Source organism: Archocentrus centrarchus, chromosome 8 (genome assembly GCF_007364275.1).
Source record: "Archocentrus centrarchus isolate MPI-CPG fArcCen1 chromosome 8, fArcCen1, whole genome shotgun sequence".
In the NCBI taxonomy this organism is placed as follows: domain Eukaryota; kingdom Metazoa; phylum Chordata; class Actinopteri; order Cichliformes; family Cichlidae; genus Archocentrus; species Archocentrus centrarchus.
Window position 1 is genome coordinate 13472586 of NC_044353.1, and position 19009 is coordinate 13491594.

At 42.8% G+C, this 19009-nt stretch overlaps 1 protein-coding gene across 2 annotated transcripts; it reads left to right on the forward strand.

Moving 5' to 3' along the window:
- LOC115783907 (flocculation protein FLO11-like) lies at positions 1-14550 on the forward strand. Of its 2 annotated transcripts, XM_030734897.1 has the most exons (6): positions 1-805; positions 1816-1983; positions 7444-7568; positions 7871-10265; positions 10305-11147; positions 13096-14550. In XM_030734897.1, exons 1-6 carry the CDS (start codon positions 353-355, stop codon positions 13576-13578), a joined length of 4467 nt encoding a protein of 1488 aa, XP_030590757.1. In that variant the 5' UTR covers positions 1-352; the 3' UTR covers positions 13579-14550. The 2 variants fall into 2 exon arrangements, with proteins under 2 accessions (XP_030590757.1, XP_030590756.1); XM_030734896.1 differs by having other exon boundaries at positions 7871-11147.
- The last annotated feature ends 4459 nt before the right edge of the window (positions 14551-19009 follow it).

A 19009-nucleotide genomic window follows, 5' to 3' on the forward strand; every position in this document is an offset into this window, starting at 1 on the left:
TGTGGGTAGGTGTGTTTTGCCTGTCAGGGTCACACCTGTCGGGCGGTGCCGCCGGCGGCGTGTCACTCATTTACTCTCGCTCCTTCTTGCCGGTTAGTGACAATGGCTCAGTGTTAACGCATTATGGCCGACCAGCGGAACTATAGAGCCGACTGGAACGGGCGACGAGATTAAAGATGTTTACCAAACCTCGAGCTAAACTGCTCAGCTCTATTGAATATACACGAGGAATTAAAACATATATGCGCGTCTTTCTTCAGCACAAAGTCTGGAGAAGTTTAGGGGAACTTTCTCGTAAAAACTTGGCGGTTTACTAAAGTTTTACTGTTGTGAAATATTTTGGTCTTGCGCTATGGCTCTGTCCCAGCTTCAGTGCCTGGATGATAACCACGTGAACCCGCGGACGCACGAGTCCAAGCCTGATTTCTTCTACTGTGAAGATCAGCGGCTCGCGCTGGAGGCTCTCATGCGGGATGGTCGCGAGGCGTTCTTGAAGTACCTGGAGGCTCGCGGCCTCCGGGGTTTCCTCTCGGATCCGGAGCTGGAAACTCTCATAGGCGCGATCGAACCTTATGACCCCGGCTCGGAGCTGTTCTCGGAGGATGTCGAAGACGAGCAGACCCCGCTGTCACTTCACTACTGGCCGGAGCTGTCGGACACATCCATCCCGCAGATGGACCTAGGCTGGCCCGACAGCGGTTCGTACCGGGGGGTGACGCGCACTACAGTGTACACGCAGCCGCCGCTGGATGGTCATGCTCACATTAAAGAGGTTGTCAGAAAAATGATTGCACAGGCGCAAAAGGTAGGTGGGCCACTGCGGAGTCATTATGCTTCAGCCACATCAGGTTCTACATCTCAAATGACACTCTTTGATTATTATATTGTGCGTTAAATACACGAAAAAGACCAGTGCATCCGAAAACCGGAGAAAAATGCACTGTGTTTAACTTAGACAACTTAATTTACTTATCAGTATTTATGTGTATGCGCTTTATGGTTTCTAGATGACTCGTGTGTTGCTTCATCCTACAAAGCTGGCCTATGTTTACCCGTCTGAGTTCATTTAATGACCGAGTAAAGATCCGAAAATGTTGGTTTCCAGCCATCGTAACGTTTTTCTTTAATCAGTCCTGAGATGAATGACCCCTAATTCTGGCATAGAGTCTAAATGAGCAGCCATGGGATTTTGTCAGTACGGTCAGAGTACAGACTGCTGACCAAATGAGACAATAAAGAGTAAAGTGCAGCTTGATTAAAGGGCATTATCAGGCGCTGGAAGAAGCGCTGTAACCATGCCAGAAGCACTGGAGTATGTGTGCTAGGCGGGGTGTTTTGCATGGGTATCCTGCAGGGTTCATGCCTATCAGTCAGTGTTTGCGTCTGTTTATGCGACTGACTCATCTGGAGCCAAAAACTTATGACATGTCTTATTTCTGGGCATCACTTCTCAGTGACGTGTTATTAGCCCGAAACGAGCTTGGATCATTTTCCTCAAGCGCTTCAGACAGAAAATGAGTTATAGGTTGTACAAGTAGCTGTGAGTGCTGGGAGAACTTTTGCTCTGCATGGGAAACAACATATTTTACTCAGACCCGAAGAACAACTCGAGTCTTATTTGTTTTGGCAGAAAATGGTAAAAACGTGTAATGTATGCACACACAAAGTATGCTCACAGTAACCTAAGGCTGAGGCTTTTATCCTGCCACACTGTAATAAGGTGCGTGTGCTCACAAATTCTTTGGCTCATTTTCATGCATGAACTATGTCGGGGTATCTGAGGCTGATCTGGGTTCTGTGTCTGTGTTTCTCCAGGTGATCGCAGTGGTGATGGATGTCTTCACTGACGTGGACATCTTCAGGGATTTGCTAGATGCTGGTTTCAAAAGGAGGGTTTCTGTCTACGTCCTGCTGGAAAGCACAACACTACCTCATTTCTTGGCCATGTGTCAGAGGGCCAACATGCATGCAGGACACCTCAAGGTGAGCCGGTACCATCCACTTCATCATTTTGCATAGAAATTTGAATCTTATCAACGATAAATTCTAACTAAAGCTAAAAACAGTCGTAAAAGTCAGTGGTTTAGTTTTCCCAAAGCACGCTGTTGGACAGGCATCACCATTCAACGCTCCAACGAGGCAATAAAAGGTGATTGTGACTTGAATGATAAGGAGATGGAAAGTGAAATTTCATTGTGGAATGTGTAAGGTCAAAGTATGACAGGATAAATGTTTCACTGATGAACTGAAACTCTTTGGCCTATGGTCAGAAGTGCACGTGTGCTGAAACCTTTGATGCAAAACAGAAACTTTGGCTGTGTTTTGAGCCTGAACTAACTCTGCACGCTGATGATGTTGAACACAAGAACAGATTATCTTGTGAAAGAAGCAATTGAAGTCAAGAGACTTTTGTTAGGCATGGATAAACAGAAGCACATGCCTGCTTTGTCCCTTTTGCCTCTCTGTCTCCCTTTCACTCTCACACACACACACACACACACACACACACACACACACACACACACTAGAGTTCACACAAACACCAGCAGATCCACCCAGCTGGTACTGTAATGCAGATAAATCCTGTTCTGCCTACCTTGATTGTTACATATCGCAACTAACTAGCTGCCATCAGAATACAGATAAAAACAGATCTTGGTCGTGTTTGGACATGTACAAAGGGAGTTGCGTGGAATATAAAAATGCATTTTCCGTGAACTGTATTCTTGGGCCTAAATCTTTTGAATAAAGCTGCCAAAACAAACTCAAGTCAACCAAAACAAACAACAGTTTCTCGTGAGGTGTGATCATTTCCCAAGAACAGTTTATGATAGATTATTGGTTAAAGTCTAGTTGTGTATGATTTGTGGTGTCACATATTACTCCACTGGGTAGTGTCTTGTAATAGCTTAGACAGTATTAGATGGTGCTATTGTTGCATTTGGACACAGTTTTTTAAGGTGGTTGACAGACAGACTGTTGCAAATATGCTTTTATTTTACATGTTTTTGTCCCCAGAGTCAGTACAGAATTAGGGGGGAACAGGGCCTGTTTCCTGTAATAATCTACAGACGGACCTGAAATAGTCAGAACTATGGCAGACTTTAAAGCCATTGTAAAGGATTGAGAAAATGGTCTCGCTCATTGTGATTGCTTTTGAAGTTGCTCTTGTTCTTGATAATGGATGCTATGAGATACGGGCCAGAGGTTTGTGCTCACTCACCTCGACTGAATGTCAGTTGTATTTGTTGCAGTTCTGCTCCCCTCTTGGCCAAGTTTCTCTTCAAAAAGAGATCTTTAATCTCAATGAGACTTTTTTTTTTTCACCTGGATAAATAAAGGATATGGATGTAGGCTGTCTTTGTTCTCTAGCTTCAGGTAATCATACCTACTCCATCACCTCTGTGGAGGCCATATCGTCTGTAGCATTAGTCATACCTTATTGACTCGGGCTGTGTCTTTGGGAATCCCTGTAATGCAGCAGAAATAATTTGGCAATGTGTTATGGATAAGAATCAAAATATCCAAAGTGGCACGCACGCATAAGGATCACGCAGATTAGGAAAGACACACACAGCCACACTTGCCACTTTATGCCTTGGAGTAACTAAAGTTAAACACAAACACTTGACAGACTTTCACAACCATCTGGATTTGAATTGCTAACACAAAGGCAAGAAAGCTCCACAGACTAGCAGCAGTGTTTGCATTATAGACATAAGCACATGACACGATAATGATAAGTGTAAGTGGCTGCCCAGTATAGTAAGGTTTTCTGTCTGTCTCATACCCATTCCATTTGCTTCCCTTTAAAATTAAATGGCATTTCATTATGTTGTACTGAGGCAGTCCTTTTTCTTTCTTTCTTTCTTTTTTTGGTTTAGGGCAAGATTTGTAAGCACTGAGAATCTCTCTTTAGCAACTACACTGCTTCACAGTACACACTTAGTCTGAAGCTGGCCTGCTAAATTAAATATTTGATAGCACACTGGCTCCGTATTAAGAAAAGACATTCAGAGCCACGGTTTCTTCTAATATTTATGGAGAGGCAAGAGCATCTCCTTCGGGTTGGTCACTCTCTGGTTTTAGCCAACAGCGCCTCAGGTATTGTACACCTGAGAGAGAGTTTTAAAATGACATGCAAAGCTGCCATTCTGTTTAATCCACAGCGACTCTGCAGCTAGTAAAAGACTGTGTTGTTCAGAGATGGATCCAATATTTTAGTAGCACACGATGATGTTTGTTTGACAGCTGGCATGCTTTTTTTTTTCTTAGTTAGGTTCTGCTGTGAAGAGCACTGGGGGGGCTCTCTCCCTGATGTGTCCTATACTGCTGCTTTTATACAGGCAGGCAGCCTTTGGAGCAGAGCTTATTACACCAAGGAAAACTACATAGCCATTTATGACATTAATGGTCCTCTGTGCACCAGTGTGTCTCGAATAGATGCTCATCTCTGTGGAAAATCTGATAGGCCAGGAGACGAGGGAAGAGCAACAATGAGCAGCTAACCCAAAATCTCCAAAAGCGACAAGTCTGTCAGGAAGAAGAGTGAGAGGGTGACTGGCAGGAAACAGGTGATAGCTTGGGAATTTACTGCAAGCTGTAAGTGACAAGATGCAGAGGGTGGAGGGGTGGATGGGCAGGATGGGAGGAGGAGCAGATGGGTGGTGCGATAAGTTGCTGTGTGAGTGAGAGTAAAAAGAATCTGGCACCTCAGTAGGCAATAAGGTAGCAAATTCTTCTTACTCATTAGTTATTCAAGGAGGTTTCTAGGAAAATCTCCAGCTGCCACTCTTCAACCTGACAGAGCTCACTTTAAGTAGTTTAACAAACTGTGCACATTCACAGTACAGAGACATTGCTGTCTGTTGAAACTACAATGCACTCTGCAGTGGTTTTATTTCCACATAAAATACATTGAATGACAGCTTAAATGCTCATCAACACAGAGTTGGGGCCAAATACACACATTAATGCATTTTGCTCATTTATTTAATCAGTTAACCACAGGAATGGACTGAGGAAAGGTGAAAGTTTAGGGTGTGCCCAAAGGAATGAGGAAAACAAGTGTTTCTACTGTGAGACAAAGCATGCCAGGAAAAAAAAAGAAGCTGCTGTATCAGGAAGAAAGTGCTTAATGTTTTGGCTGCATCGATTTTCAGACAGACTCGGCGCTCAAAAGTTGTCGAGACATCCTGAAGGCCCGGCTGAAAATCCCCAGATCAGACAGCGTAAGTCTACGCTTACATCAACCAAAGTACTGGTGTGTCAAGGTGACTCGAGGGTCTGTTACGCACCTTACTGGGCTTATAGAGCTTACATATGTTTACGACTGAGTGAGGACCAAGAAGCACCGCACACCTTTCTACCATTTTTCCAGAGCTAATCAGTACTACATCCTAATTATGTGTTACTGAAGCTCACAGTGCAAATATCAATCATCAAATACCCAACAAAAAAAAGTGTGTGTGTTGTCTATTGGATGCATGTAGCGGAGACATTGAAACAGTACATGTTTGTTGGCTTGCTAACTTCTGTATATGTGCAGCTTTTCGTACTGTGGGGTTTATATAGACTTTATTATTCAGTCCCCATAAAAATATTTGCAACATTTAACAATGTAAAGTCGGAGTGAGTCAGACTTTATGATATCAGTTTATGACTGCAAATCCTGCGTTGCACCATTCAGTTATTATCACGAACCTTATAGTTGTTAAACATAAGCATTGCAACATAATAATATAATATACAGTATGTTTGGTGTATAGTTATGAACAGGCTTTTCATAGAGGTTATATTTGCACACTTATGTGCACAGTGACTGCATAGGCTTAGGTGATATCTGTTGCTTTAGCTTCTTACTTTGCTGCACTGGGGCGTACAGTAGATGATCATGTATGTCAGGATTCATCAGTTACCGGCGTTAGCTGGAAGAAATGCTAATTTGTTTAACTCATTATTTAGCGTAAACCAGCAGTTTGCTGTTAGATTCCACACACAGACGTGTCATTATATCTGCTCGTTAAGTGATAACGTAGCAACCCTGTTTCCAGGTTGGCTCAGTGTCATAGCGTGCATTACAGCCCACGGGCTCACCGTGTCCCAGACACCAGATATTTGAACAGAAAGGAGTCTCAGATTTCAGTGTGGATGTTAAACTTAGCATGAGAACTTTTGTGTAGCGAGTAATGCAAACTATGCTGCAGCATCCCAGCAAACATGATTTACATGATGGCAAAAATGAAGCGTACACGTACAGATGTCAACATTGTTTCATGTAGAACAGAGGTCGTGTCAGACCATCTCTTACAAAGTGAGAAATATAGAATGAAGGAATTAAATGCATTTGTCTTAGTTTTTTCTTTTTAAACAAAGGCAGCTAGTATGGTTAGTACACGGTTGTGAAGAGACTTCCATGCGGCATCTTCTCCATGTGCAGAGACTAGTATCACCAAAACCTTTAGAGTTTTGTATACCTCAGTTCTGTTTAATTTGTTGCATGGACTCTTACGGTTTTCCCCTTTGGTGTCAGCAATGTCAGCATCATAAAGTCAGGAATGATATTAATTAAATGTGATGCCAATTAGCTCAGTAGGATCAGTGGTGAGCAGTTTGAGTCACCACTGAAGTGTGTGTGTATATATACACATACACTGATAAGGCATAACATTATGATCACTGACTGGTGAAGTGAATAACACTGATTAACTCTTCTTTATGGCACCTGTTAGTGGGTGGGATATATTAGGGAGCAATTGAACATTTTTTTCTCAAAGTTGACGCGTTAGAAGCAGGAAAAATGGGAGTGTAAGGAGTAATGAGTTTAGCAAAGGCCAAATTCTGATGGGCTAGACGACTGGATCAGAGCATCTCCAAAACCGCAGCTCTTGTGGGGTGTTCCCGGTGTGCAGACATCAGTATGTATCAAAAGGGCTTCGAGGAAGAAACAGAGGTGAACCAGTGATAGGGTCATGGGCAGCCAAGGCTCACTGATGCACGTGGGGAGTGAAGGCAGACAGAAAACATTTTCCAACACGGGCAGCGAATATTGGCTCTCAAATCAAGTAAAGACAAGACAGAGATTATAATGTTGGTTATGTAAGATTTAATCAGAGTGTTTACACTGGATGTAGTTTGTGTGATTGCTCAGACATTTGAGCATGTGGAGCAACTACTTTAGCTTAATCACAGTAAGTACTGCTAACACTGTACGTATGTTTTAGGGATTATTATGAAGTGCAAAAATTCCTGACAAGCAGTTGCGGGTTACAAAAAAGTCTACATTGGCTACATTTCAGCTGCAAATATTTGGCTGACATAATGTGAATCACTGTCTGGTCACACTTTTTTTGCAGCCCTTTAGTATATAATGCAGCAATAAAAGCACTTCTGGGTCTTTAATAGGGAGAAATATGATAAATTGAGTGTGTATTTGTGTTTCAGCACCTTCGTGTACGCTGCACAGGAGGAGCAGAGTTCTACACGAGGTCCTGCACCAAGGTCAGAGGGCGAATGGGTCACAAATTCATGTTCATTGATGGAGACAAAGCTGTGTCTGGCTCATACAGGTCAGTGTACATTATGCGTGTGAGAAGGAGGCAGACTGTGAAAGAAACAGATTATCGCCATGTGCCCCACCTGCTTTTGTAACTGACAACTTGGCATGAGAAATAAATAAACATTGCATTCTCTGCATAGCAGACCAACAGGTTCTAAATGTTTACGGTCTACAAGATTAATATACTCATAACGTACAGTTGCTCACTCATTACTTGGCCTCAAGTGCAGTTTGTTTTGGGGTATCGTGGTGCAGTTAAAATGAGTCTAAATTTGCATTGTTTATTTATTTATGCATTTACTTTTTGAATAGTTTTACTTGGATGGCCTCGCGTCTGGATAGGAATCTCATCACGGTGGTCACGGGCCAGGCTGTGGATGGCTTCGACCAACTGTTTCGCCTCCTCTATGTGACCTCCAGTTCTGTTGACCTCCGACAGATCGTCACAGAGCCTGAGCCTGAGCCGGAGCCCCTCCCGCAGCCAGCCACTGTGGCGCCCCTTTCTGCTGCTGTCGCGAGGAAGCTGTACAACCCCAAATATGCCCTGGTTGCTTTGACCAACCCCAGCCCCACACCCACCCCTGTTAACCAAGAAAGCCCCAAAGAACCCCAAAATCCAGAAAACTCCAAGAAGAAGAGGCGAGGTAAGGCGAGTAACGAGGCCATTCAGGAAGCTCCTCCGCTCCATCCTGGACTAACAAATCTAGAAAAAGCATGCTTAATCGCATACCTACCCACATGGCCGGAACCTGACCCCCCAAGTGATGTAATAGGGTTCATTAACATTCGGGATGCCAACAAACCGACTCAAGTCCACTTGCAGCGTTCAGAGAGGTTTGAAACCAGCCAGGCGATCAGGTTTAGCAGTCCTTTCAGCAAAGTAAAGGAAACCCAGCCAGAAGTTGCCAATCCCACACAGCTAACTCCTAAACAAGAGGAGGTGAATACTCTCCAGCCAGCACAAGATAAATCCAAGGCTGATGAGGTCACAGTCAAAGCCCAGGAAGCACAACTCAGTGATGTCAAAAGTAAAGAAGAGGCATCTGAACAGAAATCACCTGCATCTGGGCAAACGTCTGACCTGGATACAGACACAGCTAATTCTGTCAGCGTGGGGAATAAATATGATTCAGACACAGCCACTAACCCAAACACAGGCCTTGATACAGCTCCTGTTAGTGCACATGAACTTCCCCAATCCAGCAGCAACACATCCGCTCCTAAAGAGGGGAAGACTTCCCACAAGGCACAACCCGTCTCCACAAACAGTCACGCTGAGTCAGACTCGCTCCCAAATTTAAACACTGAAAAAGAAGCAGTACCTGCAAGTAGTTTAAACACACAAAGTTATGTTGTGTACAGGGCAGACACCCCGATGCTGAACGGCACACACGCCTCTCAGCTTCCTGACTCCCCGGAATTAAACACAGAACAAGACACAAAAGAAAAGACTGCACCATCACATGCAGATTCACACACACAAGCTGTTCACAAGCAACCACAAATCTCTACTGAAGTGGCTTCTAACATCCAGACTCCACCTATCCACAGCAACATTTCCACCTCCCCGGTTTCTGCCACGCAGTCTAAAAATAACCACATCCCTGTTACTACAGTGCACTCAAGCACATCTACTAGTGCTTCTGTTCCCTCCACCAGCTCATCTTCCCTTCCTCCTCTTACTTCTTCCTTTACGACACTAAATCCTCCTCTCCCTGCATCCTCTTCTTTGACCCCAGCTCCTCCCGTCCCTAAACCTCGTACTGTCCACCTAGTTATCAGTGACAGCAACATCGGCAATGGGCAGAAGCTGCCAGAGATATGTCTTGTTAAGAAGCCCAAGGCCAGCACAGGGCAACTATTGGCCCACAGTGCGCTTGATGTAGCAACTGTTGAGCAGACATTTCTGGTGAAAGAGTGCCAAACTATCCCTGAGCTGCAGGACGACAGTGCCAGTAAGACAGGGGCACAAAAGGACACTGAGAACACAGGAAATCATAAAGAAACTCCAAAGCAAGCCTCTGAATCCCAAGAGACGAGTATGGAAGCAGATGGGCGAGCTGATGATGGAGCGGGATCCCAAATGGTCACTGGAAACCAACTACAAGCGGAGTCAGATGTTTTGATTAATGATGCACCAAAGGCAGCCAGTCTGGAAATTCCAAAAGATGTTGACCTCAAGATTTCAAAAGATTGCAGGATTACTGAGAAGATGGACATAGACTGTGTAGCCGCAATACAGGCAGATACAACGGGCCCTGAAAGAACTCTGACAGGCTCTGAATTTGATGACGTTCCAAACCAGCAAGATGAAAATGTGACAAAGTGCAGAACGTTTCTCGCAAAAGCACATGAACCACAGAAGATATCATATTCTAAATTGACTCCACAGGATATGGGTCAGCTAGAGGCTCTGAAAGCTCCGGTGTTCTGTACCTCAAGCCGCCTGCACGTATCTGGCGATGGCGGACACACATCTGCTGCAGACATGCGCAGTCAGCAAGATAAACAAGCAAAATTCACACGTGAAGACTGTACAGACAGTATGCTAAATACTACAAAGCATAACACGCACGGCACCTTTCAAGAGCAAATTCCTACAGCACGAGTAGGCACGCACACGCCTGAGAAAGCCCTGCGTTTACACCTCACCGAAACACACCTGCCAGACTTCCGTTCACAAACACCTGAGTGCAAATCGCAGTTGCTCACAGTACAAACTCCCACTCCTGATGGATTTCCTCCTCTCACACCCACCCTGGATTCACCATCACACGCATCAGACTTCCGAACGCCTACCTCTGACGTTTGTGATGGTTATATCTCCTCGAGAGAGGACTCCACTCTCTCCGCCACCTCTGATGAGTATTATGAATGTAGTGATTTGCCTTTTAATGAGCCTGTTTTTGACCATATGGCTTATTGTAACCATGATACGATAGACGATCATGTTAGCTTCACACACACAAACATTCTGAATGCTCCTGCCACTGGCATCAGTCCTGCATACATAAATTACAGCTCTGGGGATCCTGCATTAGGTAGTAAACACAGTGAAACACAGACCTTAACTGGGCCTTCTAGAGTCTCCTCTTCCTCTTTACTCGGGAAGAAAGTGAAAATGAGGGAGGTGGAGAACACCACAAATGAAGAAAATGGGAGTGAAGGGGACAAACACGGGAGGAAACTGAGTGGTGCTGAGAGGAGGGAAGAGCAAGAGTCCCTGCGGAGAGGCAGCGAGGAAACTAACAGAATAGTGGACTGTTTTAAGCGAGATGCAGATTCTCCCGAAACAGGAGGAAAAGGCAGAGAGGTCCAGGCACCTGCGAGAAAGGTGACGCTGAGCCAATCAGCTGCAGACAGACTGGTTGATGGAGGAACGACTGCAGGAGAGTCAACCAAAAAGAGAAAAAAGACAAAGCAATCGTCCACAGGTGACCTTAAGCCGGCAACAGTTTCTTCTGAAGGAGGGAGACTGGACAAAGAGTCTTCAGGGATGGAGAAGGCCTCAAACCAGGTGGAAATAAGACACAGGGGTACAGACAGGAGAGAGAGCCCTCAGTCATCCAGAAAGACAGAGGGGCAGAAGGTATGAGCACCAGTCAAAATAACATTTAAAGCCACCATGTTTCTTTATTTTGCTAGTTTTCATCACAAAAAAACAAAATGCCATTTATTAATTGAAATGAAGATAACGCATTTTCTCTCCTTTAGGTGTCTCTCTGATAAACGCCATTAAAACAACATATACTAGCTCAGCTGATGACCTTGAGAAGCCCTGCTGGGCACATTTATTTATCTTTGGGCTAGTTGTAGTTGTATCACCGTGTTTCCAGTTTCTGTACTAAGCTAAGCTAAGCAGCTGAAACTATTTTGTATTCAAACATGAAAGTGGTATCAAGCTTCTCATCTGACTCTTGGTAAACAGATCTGTATCTGCCAACATCCTAAATCCCACGAAGAACCTCACCAGTGTGTATTCATGGATGCCCAAATGTATTTTATAACTAAATGAGGGCAAAATGTTTTTTTTAGTAGATCCCAAGCCTTGACTCCTTGTTAACTTCCCTGATGGAAAAACACTTTGAGAATGCCAAAAAAATGTGGGTGTGATCTTAGCTTGTAGAAGCACGTGTCCAATATCTCCAAGCCTGCCTTTTATCATCTGAAAGAAAACAAATCTGCAGTTATAGATGCTTCCTGTCTCAGACTCTGAATAGTCTTTTTTTTTTAATGCTTTTATTTTCAATAGAAAGTATTACACTTTTCCTGCTGCGATAAAGCAGGTGTTAAATAAATGTATTCACAATGCTGCAGGCAGAGTCTTAAATAAAACCAAAAGGTTTAATTTTTTTTTTTAAACATCCTTCTTATTTCTTCACCTCCAAGTCAAATAATATCTTTTGCAGTGCTTCTTGCTGCCTTTAAGTCGATGAATGAGAGCCTCTTTACACGCTGTTCACTTCTAAATTTTAAATCATCATTTGGTTTTATGGTCCCACTCTAAGCTACTACTTCTACACCAGCGTCTTCTTTTGAAAGGAGACTAAACGCATCTCTCTTTTTGTGTGATCAGTGGGCAAAACTTTTATTTCAGGATCACTGTTATTATGGTTATTCCTGTATTTTTCATCCTCTAGAGTGATACCTTCTCATGTATAATGCCCTTTTTTCCCTCCTTTTTTGAAGCACATTACTGTCTACGCCTGTCATATGAAATGTGCTATATAAAGAAGCCTGACATGAGTCGAGTTTGTAACAAGCTGAAATAGCGCATTTCTCAAAGTCTCTTTTTATCCCTTATGAGCAGTTTAAAAAAAAAAAAAAAAAATCAAGGTTCACAAAAGTTTAGTAAAATTAAATGTGAAAGTTTTCATAACACACAGTATTGTGCAAAACTCTTGAGCCACTCCTTCTTTCTTTACAGTGTTGGATTCATCACTCCCTAACACCTGTTGCCACTGATTTTCACTGTTGTGTAGTTTCTCCTTGTTTCCCTTCCTTAAGAAGGGCTCCTTGGCCTTCTCTCTCTCTCTGTTTGCATGTTGATCTGTTAGTTACGCACCAGCAGAGCAGCACTAAGCTGAAACACAACAATGCTTGTTCATTATTGAACGCTGAGTGTGAATAAAGGTGGCGTTTTTAAAAATGAAGTGCCATGCGTGTTCACACTGATACAGTATTAAAGAAGGGTTAAAAGATTAATAGTTTCACATTTATTGCTGTTTAACTCACTCTCTCTTGCCCTGAATCCACTGCCTTTCATCTCACAATAGTCAGTCTGAGTCAGAGTGGTGTTGTTTGCATGTTTTAACTCATTTCACTCATGTAATATTAATGAAAGTGAAAATAACACAGATTTGCACCCTCTCTTTTCCATTTGCAACAAAGCTTTTGTGACGCTTGCTAATGCATGTGTGAGTTTAAGAATTCTACACTGCATTATAGATAAGTTGCCCCACATATAATAGAATAAATATGAGAAACTGTTTCAGGCATCTCTTGTTTTTTATTGTTTTTTTTTTTTTTTCCTGCAGCTTTCACACTCTCCTCCCAAACCTCAGAGAGTTCAGCAGCGTAGTGGGTCCTCCTCCCCTTCCAGACCGCCAGTGTCCCCTCAAAACACATTAGACATGCAGTCTTTGGGGCCGCTTCCTTGGGGGAAATGTCAGCGGAACCAGACAGAAAGCAAAGTGCTTCAACATAGTCAAAATTTCTCGGATACTATGTCATCTCCTCACAAACCGCCAACCACACCACCCCAGCTAGGGGCTGCGGGTCCCATGGGGTTTGTAGCTGGGTGGAAGCAGGTCTCCCACAGCCAGCAAACCCAGGCTCCAGCAGCACAGACAGCATCAGCACAGGAGGCACATGGACAGGAAGGAATGAATCCATTTGGTTTCACTCTCAGCAGGCTGTACAATCTTAAGGGCATGAAGGGCAAAGTGAACAAGACTGCAGCACAAAGCAAAAGAGGAAGCGTGACCGCTCCGGTGCAGGAACGTAACAGCGCCAGCTGATGCCGTACCCTCGGTCATCGTGTCATTTTAATGTTACTGTATTAGGTCAAAGAAAAGGAAAGTTTAAGTGTGAAACCTCTCCTGTGCCAGCTTCATACCAAAAGTGTTGTTACCTCTTTCTTGACTCCTCGTTTTGCATCGCTCATTTCTAGCTCTGCTGTTTTGAAGAAAAAGTCGAGAATATCTCGCGTGATCTTATCTGCGATGTTCAAATTCACACCATAGATGTTGCTGTTCAAGCTAGAGCCATCAAACTTCACACACTTGTTCACTGACTTTACTGTAACTATAACAGCACTTTGACAACCTCTGGGCCTCACAGCTGAATGAGTGTTTTGTAAAAAAAAACAAAAACAAAAACAAAATTGTGTTTCTGACGATTGTATTTTAAAATCTGTATTTTTTTTTTTATTAACAGCATAAATTGCTGACCCTGGTCTTACATCAGGTCTTTCATTTACTGTGCTGCACATATACAGCAGATAAAGCGAAAGAAAAGCTAACTGGATGACTGTCGTGTGTTTTTCAAAACTAACATGCTGATTTAACATCATATTTTCTTTTTAAAAGCAATGGAAATTACCTCTGTGTTTGCTCTGCCAACATTCGTTTTCACTTTCACTCACTTTGGGGTGGTGCAGCGTAATTACAGCATAACCTGTGATTAAATGTTTTATAGTTTGAGTAACGGTGACTCATTAAAATGGACTTTAATAGTGTTTAAAACAGGTCCCATCACATGTTTGATGAAAGCAGACTTTTAATATTATTTAAATATGGACACTTACATCACATATATATCACAGGCTGCCGCTCCAGCTGTTCTACAGCATTACTTTACATTTTGTATGCAGAAAAGTAAATGTTTACATTTTTGTGACCAGTTTCTTTGCCTCCAGTTGGGGTAGCATTTGTCTCAAATTTGCAATATTTTTTGTTGTCCTCTGTGTGTCTGCCCATTCAAAAAGAGGATCCATGATTAAAGAAATAAAAAACAGAAACAGAATAGTAATTTTATTTGGGTCATTTGGTATTCTTGTGGTGCACGCTGAAAGGCTGAAGAGCAGAGTCAAGTTATTTCTTTTTTCCTCGATTCACACCAAACGTTTTCTTACATTCTTAAAGTTTTTGGCCTGGAAGACAAAATGACTGGAAAATGATCACAAATGGTCTTTTTTTTAAAAAATCTATTAATATTCAGATTGGCAGCAAAGAAAAGGAAGGGGAGGGGTTATGTGGCTCACATGAAAATCTGCTCCTGAGATAAAAATGTGTGGGTTTTTTTTAGTGTATGAAACATGAGGTATGCTTTATTTTAAGTCTTCTTTCTGGTATAGGCATGCAAGTGATGCATCAAACTGCTGGCTCACATGAATTTGCATGTTTTAGTGATGAAGAATGGAAAGTGAAAAGATATCTCTTTATTGCAGGTGTGCAAACACACTAACACATAACCATGCAAGGTTTCACATACTGCAAATCGCTGAGGATGTCAGCTGTGAGAAATCCAGGGTGTGGCTTGTCTCCACACATTTGTTGACTCATATTTTTGGCGAAATAAGACCAAAGCATTTGTAAAGTTTGCGGCTCAAAAAATAATGCTGTAAAAAAAGTGTCCCATAAGCAAATTCTAGCAACAGAAAGTGTTATACATTACAAAAACCGGGAGTAAAAATATATCATCATCTTGACATGCGATATGCTTTAAAAATAGTTTTCTGGGTCATGCATCTGGATGTGGAATGAGTCATACACAATCAAAAGCCATGTGACACAGGGGTGGTGGGGATTGAGATGCAGAAAGCAAAAACTGCAGGAGAGAAACAGAAATTCCATCCTTATGTGAAGTGACTGGGGGCAAATGGCAAGGAACAGAAAAAAAAACGAAAAAATCATGAAGCGGGAAGAGATCGGAAGGCTGAGATTGAAGAGGATGAGCTTCACTGCCTTCCATGTGCCACTTGTGTTGTTGTACACGTGACAGCCACACTCTTGAAAAATGACACATCTACAGTTGTGAATAAGAATGTTTTCACAGGATTTTTTGTCCTGTGAAAAAAATAAGTACACCTCATGATTCAATAGCTTGCAGGACCACCTGAAGCAGCAATAACTTTATCAGTTTCTCACATCATTGTGGACAAAATCTTGGCTCGCTCTTCATCACAAGGATGCTTCAGTTCATTGAGGTTTGCAGGCATTGATATATGGACACCTTTTTTTAAAAGTCCCACCCCAACATTTCAGTCAGGTTAAAGTCTGGACTTTGATTGGACCACTGCATCGCCGATTCTTTTCTTTTTCAGCCATTCTGTTGTAGATTAGCTGCTGTGCTTGGGATCACAGTCCTGTTGCAATACTCAATTTGGACCAAGCTTTAGCTGTAGGACAGATGGCCTCAAACTTGACTAGAATACTTTGGTATACAGAGGAGTTCATGGTCGACTCATGGACTGCAAGGTGCTTAGGTCCTGTGGCTGCATAACAAGCCCAAATCATCACCCCTCCACCACCGTGCTGACAGCTGGTATGAGCTGCAAATATGTTAATCAGAATCAGAATCAAACTTTATTGGCCAAGTATACTACGCATAAAAAGCTGCAGTATCTAGCTACAGTAGAAGATACAACTACAAAACAATGACTTTCAGTTACATTCGCCTTTCTTTGCTGCCCTCTATTCATACAGACATGCTATTTAGTTGTTGGTTCTTGCTGCACTTTGCTAAAGCAGGACTTTCATAAATTTTGTGCCAATCAAATTTCACACTTATCTGAATACAACATGAAGTCTATCTATACTTAATTTTTTCCATTTTTGCCAAACAATTCAGACACCTTTCCATTATATTTTAATATATCATTCATGTCCTCCAATTATAACTTTTTTTGTTTTATAATTTAAAAACCTTATCATTGCAAGTCCTATACTGATATCATTCTCCCTCCTGTTCCAGCCTCGACTGCCTCTCTACACGGCATCCTTTTGTATTTGGCTTTGTGAAAAAATTTTTAATTTTTTTTTTTTCACAAAACAACTTATTCACAGATAACACCTGCTGGTTCCCACACTGTAAACAAAAATACAAAAATACAATGAGAGGATTTCATGTATCAGTGACATAAAGCAAATAAGGAAATGGGTATGAGCTGCAGTGATGAGAAAATGACATCTTAAGGCGCTATCTTTCTAATTTGAGGCAAAATATGTGCAGACGTGTGTGCGTGCACTCACCCACCCACACACACACACTCACCCACCCACACACACACACACACACACGCACACACACACAGTCATACCTTATATTGTGCAAAGTACAGGTCTAAGGTTAAAATACTGAGTGCAACAGCAGTTAAAAGGTGTCTAATGGCACAGAAGGGGTCCATGAGGTAACAGTCAGATCCAATAGAATAATTATGGCAGGAGAAATAAAAATTGGTTTGAGCAGCGGATTTCAGAAGGTGGAGTTGGACTTGATACAATACTATATAAGAGAATGTGTAGAAGTGCAGTTTGAAACTGAAATGTTGTTTGTGTAGTAATTTAACTGTTCAAGAGAATGATGGCTTGTGGGAAGAAGCTGCTTTGTAGCCTGGATGTCCTGATCCTCATCTGGCTAAAACGCCGGCCTGAGGGAAGGAGCTGGAGCACATGATGTCCAGGGTGAGATGGGTCAGTGAAGATCTTCTCTGCCCGCTTCCTGGTTCTAGAGGCGTGCAGATCCAGCAGTGAAGGCAACTTAACCCCAATTGTCCTCTCTGCAGACCTGATGATGCGCTGTAGTCTATGGAGGTCATGCTTGGTGGCAGAGCTGCTCCACACTGTGATGAATGTGATGATGACAGACTCTATGATTGCTGTGTAGAACCACACCATCAGCTCCTGGGGTAGGTTGAACTTCCTCAGCTGACGCAGGAAGTGCATCCTCTGCTGGGCTCTCTTGATGACGGAGCTAATGTTGCTGTCCCACTTCAGGTCCCTGGTAATTATTGTACCCAGAAACTTACAGGACTCCACTGCCATCAGAGTTCTATTCAGGATGGTAAGTGCTGACAGGGCTGGAGGGCTCTTCCTAAAGTCCACTATCATCTCCATTGTTTTTTTTGTGTTCAGCACCAGGTTACTGTGGCTGCTCCACAGGACCACCTCATCAACCACCCGTCTGTAGGCAGACTCATCACCATCACGGATGAGACCAATGACTGTAGTGTCGTCTGCAAACTTCAAGATCTTGACCGAAGGGTCTGTGGAGGTACAGTTGTTTGTATACAGAGAAAAGAGCAGTGGTGAGAGGACACAGCCCTGCGGCGCACCTGTACTGATAGTCTGGGTGTTTGAGGTGAATTTTCCTGACCTCACCTGCTGCTCTCTGCCAGTGAGGAAGTTGGTGATCCACTGGCAGGTCGGACTTGGCACGCCGAGTTGGAGTCATTTGTTATGTAGTTGTCCTGGGATGATTGTATTAAAAGCTGAACTAAAATCTAAAAATAAAATTCTTACATATGTTCCTAAGCGCTGAAGCTGTTGAAGAATAAACTGAAATGCCATATTCACTGTGTCATCCACTGATCAGTTTGCCCAATATGCAAATTGCAGGGGGTCTAGCAGAGGTTCTGTGATGTTCTAAAAGAGGTATTAACCAGCTAAACTGGGCTGTTCCTATTCCTGTACCAAGTAATACCATTTTTTCAAAGCCATTAACGTGTCTCAGTAACACATAAGGTGTTCTTTGGTGGCAGTGACACAGTGAGTTACAGCATTAAGTGAGAAGGGGCTGTCAATCCCAGCTCTTTTTTTTTGTGCCTTTTGCAGTCTTTTCCAAGGTAGTCCTCAGTGTCGGGGTCATCTGTGCAGCCGGCAGGAGATGGACCCAAAATTCAGGACTCAGAAGACTGAGCGTGAACTCAGAAACAACTTTAATGTTGAGCTCTTGCCAAAATACAAAATAATGCAGGTCACGAACAAACAGAAAACACAGAACTAGGAGGGACACAGCCACGAGGGAGACTGAGACAACAAATACAAACACAGGATAACGAGAGGATGGGAAACAGGTGGGAGGACAACTGAAACCAGTCACAGATGGTGAGACAGGATACGCAGAACTAAACACAAAGCACTGGTGACAAAAGACTATCAAAATAAGACTCATACATACTAACTTCAAGCAGAGACAGAAGACCAACAAACACAGAGATAAGATGGGAGGAACAGAATGGGAATACAAAAAGAAATGGACAAACCTTTCCTAACCTAAGGCACGAAAGCAAACACAACACCAAACACAAAAACACACCTCAGAACAGGAGCATAAAACAAAGATAAATCAAGAATACAAAACTAGAGAAAAACTAACCTCCAAAAAACTTAGGGACCATGACATTTAGTGCCTAAACATAAACAGCAAGTGAGAAAAACAATGAAACAC